The 24257-nt window shown below is 39.8% G+C and overlaps 4 protein-coding genes and 1 pseudogene across 4 annotated transcripts; 2 read left to right on the top strand and 3 right to left on the bottom strand.

Annotated features, from left to right (window-relative positions):
- Positions 1-1939: 1939 nt before the first annotated feature.
- On the bottom strand, positions 1940-5822 carry LOC123614106 (histone H2B type 1-C/E/F/G/I-like; annotated as a pseudogene).
- Positions 5731-7621, top strand: LOC141574212 (histone H3.1-like). The gene has a single exon (XM_074348226.1). The coding sequence runs from the start codon at positions 5824-5826 to the stop codon at positions 6232-6234; it is 411 nt and encodes a 136-aa protein (XP_074204327.1). The 5' UTR covers positions 5731-5823; the 3' UTR covers positions 6235-7621.
- A 3673-nt stretch (positions 7622-11294) lies between these two features.
- Positions 11295-13632, bottom strand: LOC105084149 (histone H1.3-like). Its single transcript, XM_074348224.1, has one exon. It carries the CDS (start codon positions 13511-13513, stop codon positions 12848-12850), a length of 666 nt encoding a protein of 221 aa, XP_074204325.1. The 5' UTR covers positions 13514-13632; the 3' UTR covers positions 11295-12847.
- Positions 13633-16811: 3179 nt separating this feature from the next.
- Positions 16812-18611, top strand: LOC141574134 (histone H4). Its single transcript, XM_074347921.1, has one exon. The coding sequence runs from the start codon at positions 18218-18220 to the stop codon at positions 18527-18529; it is 312 nt and encodes a 103-aa protein (XP_074204022.1). The 5' UTR covers positions 16812-18217; the 3' UTR covers positions 18530-18611.
- Positions 18612-21220: 2609 nt separating this feature from the next.
- On the bottom strand, positions 21221-24198 carry LOC141574209 (histone H3.1). Its single transcript, XM_074348220.1, has one exon. The coding sequence runs from the start codon at positions 23042-23044 to the stop codon at positions 22634-22636; it is 411 nt and encodes a 136-aa protein (XP_074204321.1). The 5' UTR covers positions 23045-24198; the 3' UTR covers positions 21221-22633.
- Positions 24199-24257: the final 59 nt, after the last annotated feature.

Below are 24257 nucleotides of genomic sequence, written 5' to 3'. Positions count from 1 at the left end.
GTGGCTGTACCCGGTGGGTGGGGCACATTAGGAGGAGATGGAGGTAGAGAGTTGGAAGCCAGATCATGTAGGGGCTTCTGGCCACTGAAAGGAATTTCGCTTTTGTTCTGAGAGGCAAGGCCTTGGGAGGAGCTGAACATAGGAGTTTTTGTATCCTTCTGTCTTGTCAGCAGCTTCTAGTTTATTTTTAGGCAGTCTCAATTGTGCTCCGCTGAAAAATTAGGGTCCCATTTCATTTCTGTTTTGTGCTATTCAGACCTTGAAGATATTAGCTGACCTGGGACATTTCATACTCTGGGTGGAAAGAGAAAATCTATTAGTTTGAGGTTAAAGTTGATTCATAGGGTTGGGTCTTCAATTGACTGGTTTAATGGCCACAGGCAAACTTTGATCCTCAGGTAACAAGCTTGATTTATTTGCATTGCAAATTCAAATGTCTTCAGGGACCAGGCAAGGGATTTTTATAAACAAATATAAACAAATACCATGCTATGGTAGGTAAAGAGGATCAAGGAAACAAAGTAGGGGGAGGGTGTAACTCAGTGGTAGAGTGCAAGTGCTTAGCATGAACGAGGTCCTGTGTTCAATCCCCAATATCTCCATTAAAATAAATTAAAAAAAAAAAAAAAGCTAAATACCCGCCCCCCAAACTTAAAAATAGTCAGTAAAAAGGAAAAACATAAAACAGGTCAAGGGGATTAAGGACTGCAATTGAGTGGGAAATGGGTGGGGGGTAGTTGTAATTTAAATACAGTGGGTGGGGTAGACATCACAAGTGAGATGAGACATGAAGGCCAGAAGCATGAAGCCTAGGAGAGGTGTCTTCAACCATCTGTAAGATTATGTCAAAGAGATGAAACACTGATTGCTCAGATCCTCTGTTGGGAGCATTACTTGGGGTGATGGCCACAGGTTTGTTAACCAACTAGACAAAACCAGATTCCTTTATCTGTTTTCTCAAGCTGGAGTTCCCAGCACTGATTTTATACATTTTTTCATATTTTTCAAAAGTATTGATATAGTTTCCTGAGCACACCCAATTTGGATGGCAAACTGAAGCAGGGGCAGGAAGAGATGAGTACTAACCCCATGGAAGACAACCAGCCTGATTCAAGGATATCAGCCTTTAAGGAAAAAGTATTAATTATGTGATAATTTATTTAAAATAAAAAGCAAGATATTTTGAGGTTCCAAATAATCACCATCATTATTTTGCTTTTCAGAAGAAACAGAATCTAAATGTGATATTTCTAGAAAGGCTTTATACACTGTAACAAATAAATTTTCTGATAAATTACATTTCTAATAAATTACATTGCATTAATATTGATGAGCCCCCAACTATAAATAAAACTGCTCATCTGTTGGCTCATTGCTAATAGAAGTCTATATTAAAACCTTCATGATGGTGATGATTTGATGACCAAACCCAGGATTTTTAAAATAAAACAAAATTAAAATAAAAAATTATTTCTGTATTATGAAGGTGATAACTGTTCCCAACTGCTGATCTTGAGCTGATTCTTGGCATAGAATTGAGATATCACATCTTTTTTGAATACTTCATATTGGGTGTTCAAGGATAGGACAGGAGGCTGATGTCCTTTAGGATTTGCCCAGATAACTATGAAACTGTTGGGGAGGAAGATCTTTTCCTCTAGCCTTTGCCAGCTAAACAGTGTCGCTAGCCGTCTGGTTCTACAGGTTTGAGTCATTTATTTAACCACTGCAGTCTGTGACCTTCAATACACCCTGAAAGGAAGTCTGGGTTGAGATCAGGAATGAGGCACTCTGTGCTCTGGGAAAAATGGCACAACAGGCTGTCAGATTCATCAACAAGCAAGTGGAGAGGGAAGGTTATAACTCAGTGGTAGAGCGCATGCTTTCCATGCATGAAGTCCCCAGTACTGCCATTAAAAATAGAAGTAAAAAAATAAACCTAATTCCCCACCCCACCCGCCCCCAAATTAAAACAAGTGACTGAACTTCCTTTTAGAAAACAGAGATCAGGGACCCCACTGGAGAGATGCCGGGCAGAGTATACAGCCTTCAATATATGACCCTAGTGACATCCAGACCAACGTTGTCTTTTAAGTGCATTTTGTCTGGAGAGGGCAATTGTAGCCAAAATGGGAGTCATCAATGCATAGTGAATTCAAGATCTTATAAATATTGAGTACCACATGAATATTTGATATCTTACAAATATTTGTCACTTCTTGGTTCTTTCATCTCTTCCTACCTCCATGTAGCACACACAAGCTCTACTTACTACCTCTGTCTTACATGTCTCATATGATACTAAACAATTTATAGTAAATACAGCTTTTGAATTTTGTCTATATCTCATAAACTCCTTTCTTACCTAACATTTCTTATATGTTTCCTACCTATGAATTACCTACTTAACACTTATGAATTTCATGCATCCAATGATGCATGTTCTTGGATTGATCTTTCATAGTAGAATTCAAGAGTAGAATATATTTGAGAATATTCTCAAATAATAGAGCAAACACATTATACATAGGAAGAGATGAGTTCCCTAAGGAGAGTGGAGCTCCCATTCCAGGTTGCATGGAGAGAAACAGACTTTTATTTTGCTTAAAGTGATTAACTTAGGTTGTCTGTCACTTGTAGAGGTATCTCATACTAACTTACACAGGTGCATATTTTAAAAAAAACTTATTAAAGAAAATCTTTAAAAGGAATAATGGACAAGATTTGCTATTGCAGTATTCCCTTTTACGTTTCAGTAAGATCCTGCATTTATTTCAGTTAAGCACAGCAGGACTTCAAAATCCTCGTGAACCAATGATAAAACAGGGTCACATGAAAGTGTAAATATATAACACCTGTTAACTGTAGTCCATAAATACAAACTCAAACTATGCACATTTTTGTGATTCCTTTCTCTCTCTTGCTGTCTCCCCTTCCCTTGCCATCTCTTTTATTTCACTTTCCTTCCAGAGAACTTGAAAATTTTAAGGTAAGTCAATTCAGCTTTTGGCAATGCTAAAGTTTAGACCCATGCTTTCTCCATCTGTTAGTTTGATTACTGTCTAAATATTCATTTTAGACTATGAGCCCTATGAGGAGAAAGGATTGTTTCTATCCTGCACTGCTCTTTCACTAGTACCTGTCACTTTCTGAAACATAACAGGCTCTCACTGAATGAATGAATGAACTCAGAGTCCTAGTCCTTCCACTCACACTTCATTTAGGGAAGAATGTTAGGCACACTCAGATCTGTGATCTTAGAATACTTTGCAACACACACCACTTCCCCCAACTCCATGATCCAGCAGATGAAATGTCCATCAAAAGTGAGGACAGTAATTGAAAGGATCCTGTCGACACTACAGGTAGCCTGCACGTGTGATCCTTAATCTCAAGATATTTTGAAAGCCTAGAGCTGAAAATTCTATTTTGTTGATGATTCTTATCAGCCTCTTCAAGGGAAAGAAGACTGTCCAAAACGGGCTTCTTGGGTGTCAGCTAAGAACACTACCTAAAAATCAAGGCTTTGTTTCCAGTCTGTTTGAAGCCACCTCTTCCTTCCCTTTTAGTATAAATTGTACATAACCCTTTTCCTAATTAGTTTAAAATGCCTTAATTTCTTGCAAAATAAAGGTTTATTATTCAAGACACTGTTTCACAATCCACCTACTAAAATACTAAAATTAACAGAGTTCAGGCACTAAACTGACTTCTCGTTTTTTTCTGGAGGGAGTGGGTAAATTAGGGTTACTTGTGTTTAACAGAGGTACTGGGGATTAAACCCAAGGCCTGAGGTATACCTTCCCTCCTGACTTGTCACTCTTTAATTCAAGCTCACTTACCTGCGCTGTGCCTACCAAAATTATTTCTACTCCAGTAAAGCAGTATAAGCTTCTGAAGGAATTACAATGGGAAAAAAAAGCATAGGATAGGGAATTTCTAAACACAGAATTACTTTACCTTAAAAGTTACTACAGCATTTAGCATTAGGACACTATGTGAAAGCGTGAGTGGCTCTGAAAAGAGGCTTTGGATTTGACTGCCTACAAACACATTTACTTGGAGCTGGCGTACTTGGTGACAGCCTTGGTGCACTTGGACAACGGCGTACTTGGCCAGCTTCCCGGCAGCAGCAGGCGCACTGCCTCGCCCATGATGCGCCCGAAGATGTCGTTCAGTTCATGATGCCCATGACCTTAGACAAGATGCCGGTGTCCTGGTGCACCTTCTTCAGCACTTTGTACACGTACACCGAATAGCTCTCCTTGCGGCTGCGTTTGCGCTCTTGCTGTCCTTCTCTTAAGCCTTGGTCACCGCCTTCCTAGAGCCCTTCTTCAGAGAACAAGCTGATTTAGCCGGTTGAGTCACGGTGTAACGTTCTCATACAAACCAAACTTACTGAGTAGTGACTGCAGTGCTGACTTATTTTTGTAACACTTTTATGCAAATAAGTGCTTAATGTAGCTCAATCTCTGATTGGGTCAAAGAGGCCAGTAGAAACTTTTTAAGCAAATAGGGTGATTTCAAGCCTACTTTTTGATTGGCTGTTTAAGTAGAACTAACTGTAGATTCTTCACCGTCAGAAAAAAATGTTCTCGTTTTCAAAATAGTGCAAAAAATTAAATTAATATATTGTTCATAAGGATCTATTTAGGGGACTCGTTTCTCCCTAGATCCGGAACTGAAGAGACAAAACTCCTATGTAAATTTATGACTAGTTTTCTGCGAAAATGCAGTTATCCAGGTTAGTAATTCTAGGGAAAAAAACATCAAAAACTAGCTAAATTTTAAAATATTTTCAATATTATGCCATTGGCATTCCCAGTCTGGTTTGATCAGAGTGGAAAATATTTATGGTTTTTCAAGAATTAAGTAAGGATCGTCACATTTCAACAGCAGCACTATTTTTATGTTTCCAAGGAATAGAGGGTCTGGAAGTGGTGCTGGTGTTTGTTGAAAGATTGTGAATTATGTGATGTGGTGCTTAGATTGCTAAAATAAAGCGTTTATTCAAAATCAGAATCGTTTATAAATGATAAAGGACGGAACTAGACTGGATCAAATGGCTCAGGGCTGTGGAACTTTCGTTTTCGTCTCTTCCCAAACTTAATCCTGAAAAAGGGGATTCAAACAACTAATTAAGAGGTGGTAAGTCCCACGAAAAGCCAACAGCACCCACAGGCAGGACTACTACTTTCTCGCTGGCGCCATCTGGTTCCCTGGCAGGGCTGTATTATCTCGCTTCTGTGCTTCTGTAAAATGGCTTGCTTCTAGGAGAACGAAACTAACCCTTAAGAATCTATTGGTTCCCAAAGCTCACTCCTGATTGGTCCATTTGTTACACCCACTCTGCATAGGATGTTGCACGATGTTGCAAAATGTTGCAAAGTCTTGACTGGTAGCCTAAAAAGCCTGTGTAAACCTACAGATGGGATCCAGAGCTTGGAGTGTTAACTTCTTTGGGCACTGTGGTGTAGTAAATCTGAGTTCTGCAATCTTCCAAGAGTAGCTTGGTCTCCCGCCAAGATCCAGGTTGCTGTAAAACTTAGCTGTAGCACTCTTTACTAAAACAATTAAGGCACATATAAAATATCAGTAATACATGGTAAATAAACAATGGAGATCTTTAAGTGAGAAAATACAGAGGATATTTAAATAGGTCGAGAGTTTTTAAAGTGAGACTTGGTAGCCATCACAAGCCCTGTCCTGTTACTTAAGTAACGGCGGGGAATTTGAAGGTTCGGGCCAATTAGGAGAACTCCTTTATAAATACGAACAAGAACAGCAACACTCTGAGTTGTGACCAGGGTTTCCCATCCCATTATGGCTCGCACCAAGCAAACAGCCCGCAAGTCCACCGGCGGCAAGGCGCCGCGCAAGCAGCTGGCCACCAAGGCGGCCCGCAAGAGCGCGCCGGCCACGGGCGGCGTGAAGAAGCCGCACCGCTACCGGCCCGGCACGGTGGCCCTGAGGGAGATCCGCCGCTACCAGAAGTCCACGGAGCTGCTGATCCGCAAGCTGCCGTTCCAGCGGCTGGTGCGCGAGATCGCGCAGGACTTCAAGACCGACCTGAGCTTCCAGAGCTCGGCCGTGATGGCGATGCAGGAGGCGTGCGAGGCTTATCTGGTGGGGCTCTTCGAGGACACCAACCTGTGCGCCATCCACGCCAAGCGTGTCACCATCATGCCCAAGGACATCCAGCTTGCCCGCCGCATCCGCGGGGAGAGGGCATAAATTGTCTTTCTTAGCAATTGATAATCTTAAACCTAAAGGCTCTTTTCAGAGCCAATAACTTAAATTAGTGAAAGATGCCATAATACTTTACATTGTCAACGGCAGACGAACGCAGTGCAATCCTCAGAGCTTTATGGAGGGAGTCCTAGAATTAAGCTCTCTAAAAAGCCTATGTACTTTTGAATCTTTAAACATAAAAACTGTCCCCGCGGTGTTTTACCTGGACAACTGTATTTTGCCCTGTATTATATAGGGCATTTAGTTTTGGCTAAACTCTTGGTCTTCACCAGGGTGCCCTTGCTCACAATTGTGAGACCCAACTCGACAGCAACCAACAGAACCCTGTTGAGAGTGGTCAAGGATATAACTACCCCACCCTTAAAGCGGATCAAGGCTTACGTTATTAGCTGGATGGAGCACCAAAAGGAGAGACTCTTGGTCTTGACACCTCTTATTGGTGGCGGTCTTTACCAAAGTCTGATCTACAAGGGCCAAAACAACCAACAAAAGTAGCTGGATATGAATGAACTGCATGAAGAACCTAGGAATCAATGAGCCGTTAAATCTGACACCCTTAAAATGAGTCTGTTTTCCTAAATTATCTTAATCCAAATGAAATCTCATGAAAGTACCTCACATTTGTCAGTAACACATGAAAATCCATTGGAAGCTTGAGAGTTCCCTCTTGCAGAAAATTGTCTATCCTCGCTTTCTTCTCATCCATACAAAACAGCAGTGTTACACTATTCTGTATTAAATAGATATTCCATTCCCGTGGAAGAAATAAATTCCTCACTACTTCTAAAGTGGTAGCTGGAGGCAAAATAAATCACGAATTTTGCTCTGAAAAAATACATACTGTTATCTGGAAATGTAGAAATGTTCTTACTATTTGGATACTGTATACTGATTGGAAAGATTTTATGTCTATTCAAACACTTCAGCAAATTTGAGTTTCAAGATGGGTGAGCTATGCTTAACAAATCTGAGAGGTTTCTATTAATTTATCTCTTTTAGTGGGTTGTTTCCCCTTGAAAATCACTAGGCGGATAGTCTGATAAGTTTAACAGAAACAAAGCTGTAAATAGATACACAGGCCAAGTTAGCCATTGTAAGAGCTTCTGGAGGTTTTATAGAAGAAATCTTTATTCTTGGAAATCTGTCAGACATTGAGACTTGAGTGCTGAAAAGTGGCACATCTGGGTCAATATGGAAAAAATAGTTATTTATAATTCCAATAATGGAGTTTTACATATTTGTAACGTTAGATAAAGTCATTCCATACTAAAACGTGCTTTCCCATATCCTGTACTTTGAGATTCCAGCACAGCAAGTTTTTTAATGTCTGTTTCTGTCTCACCATATATTGAACGTCAAGATATGAGGACCAAAAGGGCACAGAAAACATATTATCATATCATTAAATCCATCTAGAACAGTCCCTGGCCTAAATTAAACCCTGGGGAAATTAGTCAAATTGGAATTTCAAATAAAAAATTATCAAAAAGGAATTACCATTTAGGGCATTCCTGATTTCAGAATTAAAGATTGATAGAGTTCACATAATTTTAATAGTATGTAGTTTTATTAAGTAGAAATAATCAACATGTATTTAGTGCATTATTGAGTGGGCCAGAAACCATGCATTACTCTATGAAGCCTCCAAAATATAAGGTAAGTTCAATAGTTATGTACTAATATTATCTATTATACATAATTATTATTCTATCAGTACTATTAGTACTTTACAGATAAGGAAACAGTAAGAAAGTTTCAGATAGTAAGGGGTAGAACCAACACTTTTTCCATTAAGCATTACTATATAAAACAGCGTCTGCATGATCCTCAGCAGTGGCCCCTCAGGCTTTATTCCTTGGAAGAACTGACATAGGAAGACTGATGTGTTTATCTTCATATTTTCAGATATGTTAAAGGAAATGGATGAGTTTTGATAATGTTACAAGGTCATATATGATTGCATTCTGCCCTATAATTATAGCCAATTGCACAGAAATGTAACCAGTGCACATCAATTAAAATGTAACATTAACATGGACAATTTTCAGCTTTTCTGCCCATCATTCAATGATCTTGACGGTTAACACACACACACACACCCTATATATATATACATATATATATATACACTTTAATTTTAAAGGCATACATTGAAAATAGTACAGTAGTACTTAACAGTAGATGTTAGTTAATAAGTTATTATTTTATTGGGGAGGGATCATAAATCTAAATCATGTCACATTTTATATGTACTTCTTGGTACATTAATTTGTATATCCATTTCAGACTTACCTGTTTGCCTTTAAGTCCACATAATTTAAAAACAAGTATATAATCTATAAATGAACAGTTGCTTCATTTTATGAAAATGATAGCTAAAAATCAAGATAATCCAGAAATTCCACTTCATTCTTTCTCTACATTCCACCTACCCTGTCTGCACACAGGTAAATATTGGTATTTTACATCTGAAGACTTTTATACTCCAAAGGTGTTATTTTTTGTTTTGTTTTGTTTTTGTAGTAGACCCAACATCTTGAATGGCATACTTCAGAAAACAAGGGGGCTAGTGCCTAAATCAAGCCATCGGGAGGAGTGTCATAGATGGGACAAAGCACTCATTACCCTTGGATTTCTACACAGAATAACAGAAAGTGAAATCATTGAATCTGATTATTATCTGGGGATAATCCCATCCACTTGACAGGATTTAAAAGTTCAGTTAATTAAAAACACACCCAGAGTAGTGGGGAAACAAAGAAGACTAATGCCCTAGGGTTTAGTTCAGTGAAAGAAAATAGGTACATTATAAATTTTCCATTAATAATGGTATCCAATTATTAAATGTCATCAAAGCAAATATCAGAGAAATTAGATTTTTTTTTTTTTTTAAATAGGGGGACTTATTCACGGTGATACAACTTGAGATGAAAATAGGGATATTCTCACAGGTAGAAAGAAGGAATTGGAGATGAACAAAATTATCCCCAAAACAAAAACAAAAACCAGATAAAAAGGTAAATTTGAGTTATTAATGCTATTCAGTGTGAACAGAAAGTATGATTATGAAAAAAGGCTATAAATTTCTCACTTGAACCTGAGGTAATAGGGAACCAGTGATCCTTTCATAAGACATAGAATGACCATTAGAGGCTGGAGAAACTAGAATTAGGATACTGGTTAGGAAACAATGCAATCATCCCAGATATGAGAGGATAAGAGAGAAGGTGAGAACGAGAACATGTTAGTTACAAGACTTCTTTAAACATCTATCTGATTCAGTGATCGAGTGACAGGAGTAATCAAGGCCTCCACACACGAATTCAATCTGGCTCCTCCAGTTAAAAGGAGCCAGCCAATTATTAAATAGAAGGGAGAAAGTAGTGACTTCAGGCTGGCTCCTAAATTTTACTTTTGGCTCAGACGTATGCCACATGCATAAGTACCCTTCTGCTGTTAAATATGAACATGCCCTTCTTGCCTGCCATGGTAAGGTGTCTTTTTCTTCTTTCTTTGATTGTATATCTTGCAGAAAACACAGGCTCCTGCCTGATATTTGCCATCTGTGTCTATCTCTTGAGCTTTTCTAAACCTACGGTTTTCCCACTATAATTGACAGACTACCTTTCTCCAGCAAAAGAGCATCAGAAATCCAAGCATAAATGTTTCAGGAGACCCTCATAGGGATGTGGTTTAGTGATGAAATACAAGTACTAGGAATGAACTTCCTGCTTCTCTCATCTTCCTGCTGCAGTCTACCAAGTACTTCCTTTGTCTTCTTTACCTATCCAAAGATGTTTATTTTAACATGATTTAACTACAAGTAAAATTTGAGGAGATGGAAGATTTAATCTAGTTCTAATTTCCTTGGAACTCAGAGCTTGTCCCAGGGAAAGGAATATGAATATTAATTTTCATAAACCAGAGTGAAACTAGAACACCATTGATTGAATTGTGTTTAATTGCTTCTCATGCGTTCCAGATTGTTAATTGAATAGCTCATAAAGGGCCTAAAAGAGGAATACCTGAATTCTACTCCTTTCTGGATGAATGAAATAGAGAATGTTACTCCTTTTCCAGATGATATAATGGATGGGGAGAAGTGCATAGAAAAGGACACTGCAAATAAAAACATATTTGAGTCCCAGGTCCACTGTTTACTGACAAGGTGATTCTGGCCAATTCATCTTTATAAGCCACAATTTTCTTAACTTTAAAACAAGTTACTTAGCTATACCAACCACAAATGCTTTATAGTGAGGCAGTCATAGAATTGCTTCGTAAAATGTAATGACTGCAGAGATACTATATGGTCCGTTTAACCACTCACTAAATGTCACATAATTCTTATTCCTCATCACTCTTCAATGAAAGCCAAGCTGTTGTCACTTTGGGTATTAAAGTCCTCACAGGTCTCTTCCTACTTGTCTTTCCCACTGGATGCAATTTCTGATTTTCAAAAAGGTTCATTTGGGTAACCATTTTCACATTTCCCCATTTATCCAGATATCCTTCTCAACCAAATTACTCAGTAAGAGCGGAGATTTGGGTCTCCTTCTAGAGAGAAGAAATTATGGGGTACAGTTGTGGTGGGGGAAAATGAACCCCTGTCTAGAAGAGCTAGAAAGATCACAGTCTACATTCCTTTTTTTTTTTTTTTTAAAGAAAGTTTAAATAGTGAAACTTTAAACTGTTAACCAATAAGGCCAATAAGGTGGCTGGGGCAGGGGTCGGGGAAGGGCAGGGTAAGGTTAATGTTATAAATACAGAAAAGATAAAGTCTTTCAGCCATGAGGTATTTGCGCACTGGAGATATATGCTCAGGAGTTCATGACTTTTTTTTGTATGGTAGACTCTATCGGTTTCCCCAGATTATCCATAAACACCTTCTCAATACAATGTTTTCAAATACTTCAAGCATACAGGGGAAGAAAATTAGTAATGTTAAAATACAGTTCTCAAAATATATTTCTTTGAAAAATGTATAATGTGTTTCAATAGTAACATCAATTAACAAGGAACAACACGAGGAATAACAAATGTCAGTTTCAAACCTGCAGAATAATGTAAATTTTATTTCAAGATATCTGCAAATCAATGCAAGTGATAGAAAAACATCTGTGATTGAAAAAGTCACGGATACTGCAAAATCCATCGTGATGCCTGTAGTTGCCTACAGGCATACTTGAAGGAAATGCTAAACTGCATTTAGAGTTTACGAAAATAAAGGTGTAATCTTTCCCCATCCACGTTTACAGCCCCCCTACTGGTCTGCAGAGCTCAGATTTTGGTCAAGATTGGCCAGTAAAATCCAGTGGCCTCCCCTGAAGTACAAAAAAAAAAAAAAAAAAAAAAGGAGAAAACAAAACAACAACAACAAAATCCTTCAGGCCCAGGGATGAAGTGGAAACTGTGTAATTAACATTCAATTCAGGTCAACCCATCTTTCTAGAGCCTATTTATTTTGCCCTGGTTACCCCAAGCTTCAGGAACTCTAACCAATCTCCTTGCCTTCCCAAAGTGTTTTTTCGTTTCTTTTCTTTTGTTTCTACCTCCCAACTCCCCAAGAGATAGTACACCGCCAAACACGGATCCCTGATCCTGTCAACACCTACGGGGGAAAAGAATCTGGAAAAGAAAGGGGTAAATTATAAACCGCCAGGTGTGACACTTTTTACTTATCCCTTAGCGTCAGGGTGGTAGCAACAATTAAGCTGATTTAGGCAGTATAACCAATAGCATGAATACTCCCCCACAATAAAACTGCATTTGCTCAAGCAGAAAAATTGAAGCTTTTCAACTGCTTCATAGTATATACAAGTTTTAATATCCCGACCTCTAATCGGTGCGGTATTTTCTCTAGAGTCCATGCAAATGAGTCCAGGAGTGCATTCTGATTGGCTAACTCTCAATAGACTCTACAAACCAATGAGAATGTTAACTTCAGAAACAGTCCCCAGTCCGTAATAATCCCTTTTTCAGACTGCATTTTTCCCCCCAAACATGTCTGAACGTGGATAACAGGGTGCAAAGCGCGAACGAAAGCCAAGACTCGCTCTCCCGAGCCGGTTGGGGCCGGCGCGACGGTATACCTGGCGGCGGTGCTGGAGTACCTGACGGCCGAGATCCTGGAGCCGGCGGGCAATGCCGTCTGCGAAAACAAGACCCGCGTCATCCCGCGCCACCTGCAGCTGGCCATTCGTAATGATGAGGAGCTCAACAAGCTGCTGGGCAGTCACCGTTGCTCAGGGCGGCGTCCTGCCCAGAAAGACTGAGACCCACAAGGCCAAGGGCAAAGGAGGGTTTAATCAATCAATCACCCTTGTCCATGTAAGCTAAAGGCTTTTAAGAGCCACTAACCTCACTAGGGGACTGTGACCATCAGAGCTGTTCTGTATACCCAACAGTGCGCGCGCATCCTGACGCTCTAAATCTGAGCCGGCCAATCACACGATGGCGCCAAATTTCAAAATTTTTATGTTTTATGGTGGTTTGTTTGGCTAGACATACTTGGTTAAGCTCTTTTACCTGAATTAGTGGGTGGCTCTGAAAAGAGCCTTTTGAGATTTTCAAAGCAAGGATTGCCGCTCCAACTTTACTTCTTCTTGGAGACCGCCTTCTTCGTCTTTGTAGCCTTGGGTTTGGCAGCTTTAGCCTTGGCTACCTTGGGCTTAGGGGTTTTGGCCTTTGCAGGACTCTTAGCCGCCTTCTTAGGTTTGGCCGTCTTTGCCTTTTTGGGGCTTTTGGCCACTTTCTTGGCTCCAGCAGCCGCCACTGGCTTCTTCACTTTCTTGGGGGTCTTCTTAGCGCTTTTTTTCGGGGTGGCCGCGCCCATCGCCTTCTTGGGTTTCTTAGCTGCCCCAGCAGCCTTCTTAGGCTTGGCCGCACCCGCCTTCTTAGCCTTGGGCTTGGCTTCCCCAGTGGCCGCCTTCTTGTTAAGCTTAAAAGAGCCCGAGGCACCGGTGCCCTTGGTCTGCACCAGAGTGCCCTTACTTACCAAGCTCTTAAGACCCAACTTGATGCGGCTGTTGTTCTTCTCCACGTCGTAGCCGGCGGCCGCCAGCGCCTTCTTGAGCGCAGCCAAAGACACACCATTGCGCTCCTTGGAAGCGGCGACAGCCTTGGTGATGAGCTCCGACACCGGAGGCCCGGACGCTTTGCGCTTTCCAGCAGCTACACCCGCTTTTTTCGCCTTTTTCTTGACAGGTGTTTTTTCTGCAGGTGCAGGAGAGACTGGAGCAACTGGAGCAGTCTCCGACATTTTTCTGTTTTGTCAGAACAGCCAAAAAAAAGTAAGCTTATACGGTCAGAACGGTGTGTCCCGGGCGCCGCCGGCTGGGGGTTTATATAGAGCGTCGCTGAGTGATGATTGGTTGCCTGCTCCCTGAGCCGCGCTGCTAAGAAGGGCTCCTCGGCTCTGCCGAGTGGCTGTGTTTTTGCCCCTTAAAAAAGAAGAAAAATATAAGAAGTCTGGGCACGAAATAATTAAAGATTTGGGGGAAACTGACCCGAGACTCTTCAGGCTTCATTCCTGCCTAGTTTGCTATACCTACTTTCAAAATTGGCCCCCTGAAACTTTGCTGATTCCCCCAACTGTCTTTGAAACTTCAGTCAAATTGAGACAACTTTCAGATTTTCCTAAAAATTACTAGTTCTCTCTATTTCCTTTGTAAATCATTCTTCCAGGGCCTTGTTATGTACATTGTTTTGTTTGCAAACTTACATAAATAAACTCATTTTTACTCAAATTTGCAAGGAAAACCGGGTTTTTCGCGGGAGCAATAGCACAGCTCTCCTGCAACTTGTTTGCACTCAGCCCTGGGAATTGGCACTGGGGGAGAAATTTCTACATATAAGATGGATAACTATTTTAGAAAAGATAGATTTTTTTTCTTTAAGGATTTAAGTGAGCAGTGTGTAAACTAGGTTTGATCCCAGTGTTTCAATGATTTAAACGTTTGAGGAAGGATGCCGTGTGCGGTGGCTCTGTTTTCTAGATAAACAATTCCGAACAGAGTCACCAACTTTCTTTTGAAGTCAGTTATAGCAGATTTTTCAGACGTAGAATGGGCATCAGAGATAAATCACTCCATCTACAAAGAAGGAAAGTGAGTCATAAAGCAATAGAATGGCAGCTCTACCTCATTTTACCAGCTGTGAGCTCAACATTGTAAGATCATAAGTTCATATCCCATGTCCTTAAAATTTAAAGTACTTAATAACAGACACCTGTCCAAAAGACTTTTACTTCAGTATTTAGCATAGAATTGTGTACATACTTTCTGTATTTCAAAGTGATATTTAAAATCCAAATTTGATTGAACTTTTCAACATTGCAAAAAGGGACGCAGAATTAGAAAGAAGAAATTCTCATTCAAATCACTTTCTGAGTCTTCATAACTCTCATTGGGTTTTTCACTAACAAAACGTGAGCTAGGCTGTCACAGCCGAAATTAACTGGCTAAACACGTCCACTTAAGAAGTTGAACAGACATTTCATAGGGAACATGACTGAATTTACTACTCTGTCTCTTTTAGTTTGCAACACACAGAGCTAATGGAATTAAGCAAATATTGGATAATTAAGCACAAAGTTAATATTATCCACCCAATAATTTAGGTACTGAAATTAAATCTTATTTTTATTAAATAAACAAGAAAGATATTTTGGTATTATATTTCTTCTGATAAATACCCCTACTTACAGAAGTCTAGGTATTTTGGCCTTCAACGGTGATTTGAGAATGTCCTATAACTCCAAGACAGAATAATCAACATTAAGATGTCATCTCTTCGCACTTAACTAATTCCATAAAAATCACTAGGCTGGTTTTTAAATAGTCATTATTGGCTGCCACTGTCTGAAAACCAAGTCTCTGGGACTTAAGACCATGTTAATTACCTCATACAAATACTGTATATAAAGAGGTAAGCTTAAAGGGTTGGATCTAGAGCTTTCCAATTCTCTCACGGCAGGCATATTATGTGTCTAGAAAAATGGGCTACTTGTCATCCTCAATAGCATTGCTATCAATAGCAATTGGTCACAAACATTATATAGGCCCCTTTCCTTTTCAGCCCAGAGCCTAATACTATCTAGACCTAAAGATACAATTAAAATTCAGATTCTAAAAAGTTTACTATTTGGGTCATCATTGTAGTTATAATATCAGCTGTAGAACAATTGTTGGAACTTTTCCCCTAAGTTACATACACTCAGTTTAAGGTGGGTGACGAGTTCTTTCTACAGCAGGTGTCCCCATTTCTTTATGCAACTGTTACTGGTTTCCATGGCTATTCAAGTTCTAAATAAGTGAGAAGACACTGGGACTTTAGGACATTTCCTTAATTGTTTATAGGTAATTAGACATTTCCTTAATTGTTTATAGATAATCTCTGCCCTTTCTGGAGGGCACTAGTTGAGACTTGACTTCCCCACATGTTTATAGAATGATGGAGCTGTGCTACATTTAGGAATTCTTATTGCTTGAGACCAAGGTATATGCTCTGTCACATGGACAAGGTTCTTGATGCCTGAATCACCCCCATTGGACGGCAATCTGGAAAAGTTTCACCTATTATTCCGTAGCCCACCAAAAAAGTTGTTTTTATTACTTTTGAGTCCTTACTCTGTATATATCCTAAAACAGTGGGTTTTCTGCTAGACTAAGACTTGAACATTTTTATTTTATAGATGTAAAAAATAACTAAGTAAAACTAAAGTTAGATAAGTGATGTATGTCTCATGACTTCATGTACTTTCAATTTTGGTATTAACTCTTCACTCACCATAGTATAGTAAATGTCTGTTAAAAATATAAGTAGTGCTCACCGAGTCAATCCACTCCAAAATTTAGTAAATGTCAAAGGTCTAAAGGGGAAAGTGACTATGTTGAAGAAATGCTAAAAAGGCCAAATTAAAAATAAGGACTATATTGCAAATAGAGCATTGTGTTAGAATCTAGTGTGTTCAGAAGGGTAATGAGAAATCACATTTATTTTAATTTCCTGTCAGATGGTCTCCCCTGAGGACCTTCTCCCACTTGAAACTCCCCTCTAAGCACAACTATATCCTATTAATTTTATTTCATAAAAAGGATACTACTATTCTCAAACTTCCAATTTCCTTTTTACATATCCCTCTATGTATTAGTAATATCTGGTTCACCCAGAAGTTGGCTAATTTCTATTAAACTTCAAAAATACTCCAATCCTTATTTCCTGCAGCAAGTTTATTCTCAGATATCTCTCACACTCCTTTTCCTGGTCTGCGTAGTTCTTCAGAAGAAATTCTTTATCATAGTACAGCCCAATATAACCTATTACAATGATGGAAATGTTCTGTATTTATTTGTACTGTCAAATAGACAACCACTATCCTTGACTGTGGTTGTTGAGCATTTACTTAAAGGTAGTTAAAGTGACTGAAGAAATTGATTTTTAATTTTATTTAATTCTAATTAATTTTAATGTTAATTAGCACATATAGCTAATGGCTACTGTAGGAAAATGCAGCTCTAAAACAACTCTTCTCAGACTTGAATGAGCATACCACCCAATTGGAGATCTTGTTAAAAATGCACTATGAGATCAGTTGACTTGGAGTTGAGCCTAAAATTCTGTATGTTTATCACACTCCCAGGTAATGCTAATGTTACTGAGATATGGCTGCTCCATCCATCACTACTAGGCTGAAATTAGGATGCTGGGCTGACACATGACCCCTCACTCTGAGTTTACTTTTCCTTCTGCTAGACTTTGAATTCTTTAAAAGAACATGTATGATTATCTTTGTAAACCTGGTGTTTGTACACAAGTTTTGGCCTGTAGTAGATCCTAAATTTTTGAATGAATGAGTCAATCAATGATTCTTGTTTGCTGCCCTTCTCAGAAAGGAGAGCAGGGGAGATTACTGTTTTGGTCCACAGGTAACTACACCTGAACTAAATCTCAAATAGTCTATGACTCAGGGAAATTAATAATCTTCTGACTGCCTAAGCAGAGAAAGGATTTTTTTTTTTAATCACCTCTGTAATACATAGAAGGCACTCAATGTGAATTTGTGCAAGGTGAGTAAATGTTGGTGTTTATCTGTTAAACATATCAACCTATCGTCTGTGTGTTGAACTTCACTTCAGGCACCCTTCTTACTTGGACACCATTGCAGTCTATTGGTGTTATTTTTGTTAATTCTGTTAATTTGCAAATTCTTATTCATCATGGTGTATCTTCAGTGCTTTACTGACATAGCTCAGGGGTAGGTGGCAAGAACACAAGACCCCAGAATCAGAAGGTCTCAGTTCGATCCCCAACAATACTGCTTATTGGAACAGGATTAGGTCTTCAAGCCTGGGATTCTTCATCTTCACCACACAAATGCTGCTTTATAAATTTGGAAGAAAGAATATAAGTTCAATTAATGTTGGCTCCCCTTCCTAGAGCCTCCTCTGTATCAGGAATGCTGATAACGACGTATATGTATATGCTGTACAAATAGAAATGTTCATGATCAGCCAAATTTGACGATAAATATCGCTAGTTTTAAGAATTAATACTCACATTTTAAAAAGTATCTTCATATTTAAAATTAATTCTATTCTACTTTCTCTACCTTTTGTAGACAAGTGTGGCGTTACTGCTTCTTTTTATAAACGATAAAAGTGGTTAGGAGACTTGTGCAATATTAATTGTTTTAGAAAACCCACAGACGCAGGACGACAGATCACAAAACCAGCAACTCTGGACCCCAACCAGGAAACGGGAAAGAGCCAGATACTGAATTGATTTCATTTCCCTGCCCCCTTCCCTCGCTAGTAAATAGTAGACGCCCAGGAAGGTAGGGAAGAGGCGGGGCAGAGGTCTTGTTCCCGCCCCTGTCGTTTCAGTTTCCTAAAAGGTCCGCAAAATTGATATATAAGGGGCTGTAGCCGGCACTTAGAGGCGTCAGAGCTACTTTGTTTCAACCATGTCTGGCAGAGGTAAGGGTGGAAAGGGCCTGGGAAAAGGAGGTGCCAAGCGCCACCGCAAAGTTCTGCGTGACAACATCCAGGGCATCACTAAGCCCGCGATCCGGCGTCTTGCTCGTCGTGGTGGTGTCAAGCGTATCTCTGGTCTCATCTACGAGGAGACCCGCGGGGTGCTGAAGGTGTTCCTGGAGAACGTGATCCGCGACGCCGTCACCTACACCGAGCACGCCAAGCGCAAGACGGTCACGGCCATGGACGTAGTCTATGCTCTCAAACGCCAGGGCCGCACCCTCTACGGCTTCGGTGGCTAAGCTTGACCTTGCAAGTTTTTTTTTTTTTTTTTTTTTTTCCCCTTTTTTCCTTGTAATAAAGTTAAGGCCCTTTTCAGGGCCATCTACTTTTTCTATGAAAGAGCTCACACTTTTCATTGAGTCCTCTGGGTTTTGGTGGTACACTCGTGAAACTGAGGAGCACAAATGTTGCTGAGATATTGGATCTTAAATCCCTAATGTTTACAATGCTGTAAGTGATACTAATTGTTGCTGATGTGACATTTGACACTTTAAGAACCAACATGTCCTTCTTGGTTCCAAAAGTGAAGCTATAAAGGGCATTTTGGAGATGAGGAAACCTGAGTGTGGACTGGGTAGCAGATCATTTTATGACATTTTTGTAAGATTTGATGTTGATACTCTTACTCTTAGGGATTAGATTCTAATAAATAGAGGTTAATTCTCGTAATGTCTGTAATTCTCAAATAGTTTAGCTATATATACATATAGACATAGAAATGTTAGGGTCGGTTATTCAATCTAGGTAGTGGTTATTAGAATGATTGACCAACTAATCTTTTGTTCCTTTGAATTTTTTTATAATAAATAGGGGGAAATTAGGGGACAAAATGTGTTGGAAACTCGTTTGTGTCATTGAGAAAGGTCGTCTGAACAAGAATTTAAAGGTCTGTGCCTGCAGAGAGCGGATGGGAGCAGCATGACACTCAGCTCCATGACATTTGTCATAAGCATGTGTATTTCTCCCTTTGCACTGACTTGATCAGAAGTTGGCCAGGGAAGAAGGACTTGTAAGGGGGCACTTCGGGCCATGTTGGCACAGGGTAGGAGGGACACCAGTGTGAAGATACAAGAGACAGGGAGTAGTTAAGTGCCATGGAGACTGGAAAGGAGATGTGAAGGGTCAGGGCCAACAGGTGCCTGAGTGAGGATGGCCCCTCGTCTGTAAATTGAGACACTGGGAATTAGCCTTATGCTAATAGATTCCAAATCCCCGAATTAAAGTAATTGCTTGTGAAACAGAAATATATCAATACATTGATTGACAAGAAACCACACCAGGCTTTGGATTTGGAATCTATGAGCAGCTGCTCTCAAACTGTTATTGGGCATGCTTACTCATCTATTTGAGTCTCAGTGGCCTTTTTCGTAAAGTAGGATAAACATTATTAATAACTGAGTTATAAACAAAATGACTGGCATCTTGTTCGTGAGCAATAAACTATTGCCCTGGACCCCTTAAAAACAAAATATTTATAATACAGACAGGACTAACTAAAGAATGTGGAAGGACTTCAAAACATTTCTAATATAACACTAGTATGTACAATGTGCTTTCATGTACACAATTTAAACAATGAAGAATTGGAGTGGAAAACAATGTGAATTGTCAGAGGCTAATACTCTGTTCTTATATTGAGGACAGCAGTGGTGGGGATGACTGTCTTTTCCTGGGGTTGATGCATAAAATTCAAGCAAAACTGCCATATACTCTAATGACAGGCAAAAGGATTTTATGTAAGAGCCAGAAATAAAAATGTTATCATTCCTGAATTTTTATATTATAAAAAATGTCTGCTGAGCTAGTTTCATGGGAACATTAAGATATAAATTATGTCCTTAAATAGAATGTTCAAAATAAGACATGATGTTTTTTCACTTAATGATATACCAAGCACACTGTCCTAAAAAGCATAGATTAGTTCAGCCAAGTACCCCACCAGAAGATTTGAGATTATGAATATCAAATTTCAAAACTCAGTTTACTTTTGTGTTGGTGGCAGCAACATCTAAAAAATCATGCACCAACATAAATGAAACAAACCTCAGCTCAATGGCCATGTCACCACTAGACTAGTCAGAAGAAAGAAAAAACAAACTTTATGCAAAAACAAAACAAACCAAAAAATTTAAAAACATTTGTTAAACAAGCCATGAAATCCCATGCAATACACAGAAGCAACCGCTGAAGAATTGTCACACCTTTTTTACCTTGTAAATAACAAGGTAAAATAATTACTCACAAGAAGTTGTCACAGTAGTACCTAGAGTCCCTTGTATCCAGTTTCCCCTAATCATGACATCCTATATAACTGTATTATAATAGCAAAGTCAAGTAACTGACATTGGCAAAATATTGTTAACTAGCCTATAGGCTTTGTTTAGCTCTCGTCAGTTTTTACATGCACTCGTTTGTGTGTGTGTGTGTGTGTGTGTGTGTGGGTGTGTGTATAGCCCTATGCAGTTTCATCCCATGTATACAGATGGATGTAACTACCACCTCAAATGTGACACAAAACTATTCCATCATCACCAAGGAACACCTTGTGTTATCCCTTTATAGTCACATTCACCCACCTATTACTTGTCCTAGGACAATGACTAATCTGTTATCCTGCCCCAGTTTTATCCTGTTGAGAATGTTACATACACGGAATAATACAGTACATGACCTTTTGAGGTTGGCTTTTTTCACTAAGCATTATGCCCTTGAGATCCATCTAGGTTGTTACATGTATCAATAATTCCCCTTGTGATTGCTGAGTAGGATTCCATTGTATGGATGTAGGAGACTATATTTAACTATCCAACAGTTGAAAGATATTAAGTAATATCTAATTTATAAGTAAAACTGTTATGACTTTTCATGTACAAGGTTTTCGTTTTGTTTCTCCCCAACCCTCCACACCCACTATTGTATTGCTTTTTGTATTTCCTGCATTCCACCTGAAAATTACATTTTTTGAGATGGCAGGAGTGCTGATATGGATGGGGCATCTAATAACCCTTTCAGGAGTCACATGGATCATATTGCATTCCTATTATCACTTGCAAGTTGGCTTCAAGTTTCAAAAACATTGCACTGAGCTATTTGAATTGTTTGCAAAATCTGACTTCCGGTTCCTGTAGCTGAGGATTTGCTCCAGTAAGAGTCTGAAATATTTGTTGAATAAACTGTCCACGTCTAAGTTCTACAGTTCCTGCCATGGGAATTGGGTTTTTACTTTTATACAGGGCATCCACTTAGTTCCTCCAAAGCTATGAGAAAACCCTAGGCTAATGCTGGGAGTTCCCATTGCTAATCTCTGTAAAACATGACTGAATCCACAAATCCTGCTCTGCTCTAAGGTTTGTTTTAAGATTCTGCATTTATGGGAGGAAAGTTGGGAGCTGTTATATCTCATTGGTTCTTTCGGGATTAATAATAGATTATTGCAAAGTTTGAGTTTTGCCTAGTGACTTCGTTTCTCATGCAGAGTGCAGACACATTCTGCAGTTTTGTTATTTGCTGCAACAAGCTCTAAATTCCTGAACATACTTACTACTCCAGGCCCCCATTTGGTGCACTGGCATCACTGTAGGATTGTGGGCACTGCGGCCCACTCTGCTGGTGGTGCTGCTAGAAGTTTAATTCTGGAAATCCCGTGGAGCCCATGTTTTGGGTACCAGATCTCTATTTTCAGAATAGGAAGGTTGACTACCTTTACCAGAGGATGTACTGTTCAGTAAAAACAATACAACAAAAAACGGATTACCACCAACCTGCTCCCACGTAGTGCTCAGCATGGCTCCTTGAACATCAGCGTTGTGTGCATGCCCCATAAAGCATTGTATACCACTAGGATGCTTTCCGGGTTAGTCCAGGATCCATCCTTATTCTCATTGTCATTTCTGGAACTCCTGTGTTGGGGGTGGGGATGTAGGATTTGATTTTGCCTAGTCTAATTCAATTGACACAAGACTAACAGGGAAAAAAGCCAATTTTATTTGTATGCACGGAAGTCTCAGAAATGAGACCCCAAAAGTAACCAAAGCAGGCTTTTTTATGATCATTCTTAGACCAAACATGTATTATCTAATATGTGTATGTATGTGTGTGTGTATTTATTTATTTATTTATTTATTTATTTTTTGTCAGGGGCTCTTAAATGGAGGACTGAGGGTGGAAGGATGATCATTCTTACCTGCTGTTGGTACATGGATTCTTTGGAAAAGAGGGAGTCCTGCCCTGCTCCACCACTGTCTTGAGGGAATTCAATTTCCTTGCAGTACAGCTCCTCAAGATGAAACTATAGGTGGCTCTGAAAAGAGCCTTTGGATAGAACGCTGACACTCGGTAACAATTTATGCCCTCTCCCCGCGGATGCGGCGGGCAAGCTGGATGTCCTTGGGCATGATGGTGACACGCTTGGCGTGGATGGCGCACAGGTTGGTGTCCTCGAAGAGCCCCACCAGGTAGGCCTCGCACGCCTCCTGCAGCGCCATCACGGCCGAGCTCTGGAAGCGCAGGTCGGTCTTGAAGTCCTGCGCGATCTCGCGCACCAGCCGCTGGAACGGCAGCTTGCGGATCAGCAGCTCCGTGGACTTCTGGTAGCGGCGGATCTCGCGCAGGGCCACCGTGCCGGGCCGGTAGCGGTGCGGCTTCTTCACGCCGCCCGTGGCCGGCGCGCTCTTGCGGGCCGCCTTGGTGGCCAGCTGCTTGCGCGGCGCCTTGCCGCCGGTGGACTTGCGGGCTGTTTGCTTGGTGCGAGCCATACCTTCTCTGCAAAATAAGTGAACTACACCAAAAACCTTGCTCCTGTATTTATACAAGAACAGATTCACTCTGATTGGATTGTGGGCAATTTCTGTTAGTCATGGGCTGCGAAATTCCGGAAGTCTTCCGAGAGATTTAGGATTGGTTTAACCCTTCGGCACAGGGTTGGGATTGGTTACTTCCAAGTAGCATCCCAGCCCCTTAAAAAAAAAAAAAAAAAAAAAAATTTTTCGAGTTGTTTTACTGATAATGGTTCACGCAAGTATAGCCCACAAACACATTAATCATTTAACATCCTTGAACTTCCCCTGTTTGGATATACAAAGTATTGTTTGTCAGAGAAATCTCTTTACACTTTAAACATTCGCTATTTTCTGCTTAGTTAACGCGTTTTCATCCGGATTTTAGTCTTTGTGCTCATCCCCTATTTAAAAATCCATCGTCTAAGCATCTCATGAATCCTATTTCACTACATTAAATATCCAGTTCACTGTGTCTTTTAGCATATACTGTTAAAATGTAAAAAATTGTGCATTTCATTCAGAATACATGCAACAAGATTCCAATATCCTGGTATCCCTGGCTCTTTAATGTCAGGTTTGACTCAAACTGGTAATTTGGTTGTTGTTTGGTTTTGATGCATTTAAAATTACAGCCTGGCAAGAGCCATAATCGAAAGCTTTGAAATGAGGAACCCTGAAAAAGATGGCGGCGATCGGGAGTGTTTACAAGCAAGCCAGCACCTCTCTCCATCTTGCCGAGACCCAAGGTGTCTTAAACAAAGCAGAACAAAGCGGACAGAAATACTCTAAGGACTGGACTCTGGTTGATAACTGGATTTCGTTCCTTGGTTTTCCTATCCAAACGCGAAAATTTCCACTTACTTAAAGAAATATATATATATATTTTTTTACCAACTTTGGGGGGGCGGGGGGGGATGAATTTATAGTAACGTGACAATGTTGTAAATCAACCTGTTGAAATCCCCGTTTTTTTTTTTATCCAATTAGAAAAGCAGAGTTAGAAACCTAATATACATATTCGTTATCTACTGGTCAGTTTTGGCCCAATCAAAGTTTAGCATTGTGAATCTTCATATAGCTATACCTGCTATAAATATTCGAGATTTTTACCTTTGTTTTCTTTCATTTAGTTTCCCGGTTTTTCTGGGTTTCTCATTGTTTACTATGCCAGAGACTGGTTAAGTCTGCC

The sequence above is a fragment of the Camelus bactrianus genome, chromosome 20 (genome assembly GCF_048773025.1).
Source record: "Camelus bactrianus isolate YW-2024 breed Bactrian camel chromosome 20, ASM4877302v1, whole genome shotgun sequence".
Taxonomy (NCBI): domain Eukaryota; kingdom Metazoa; phylum Chordata; class Mammalia; order Artiodactyla; family Camelidae; genus Camelus; species Camelus bactrianus.
The sequence above is the reverse complement of the archived record's forward strand: the minus strand, read 5'-3'. Positions and strand labels throughout refer to the sequence as shown.

What these genes read in the sequence shown, in the direction of transcription:
- LOC141574212 (XM_074348226.1), top strand. Translation starts at nt 5,824, where the DNA reads ATGGCTCGCACCAAGCAAACAGCCCGCAAGTCCACCGGCGGCAAGGCG.
- LOC105084149 (XM_074348224.1), bottom strand. Translation starts at nt 13,513, where the DNA reads ATGTCGGAGACTGCTCCAGTTGCTCCAGTCTCTCCTGCACCTGCAGAA.
- LOC141574134 (XM_074347921.1), top strand. Translation starts at nt 18,218, where the DNA reads ATGTCTGGCAGAGGTAAGGGTGGAAAGGGCCTGGGAAAAGGAGGTGCC.
- LOC141574209 (XM_074348220.1), bottom strand. Translation starts at nt 23,044, where the DNA reads ATGGCTCGCACCAAGCAAACAGCCCGCAAGTCCACCGGCGGCAAGGCG.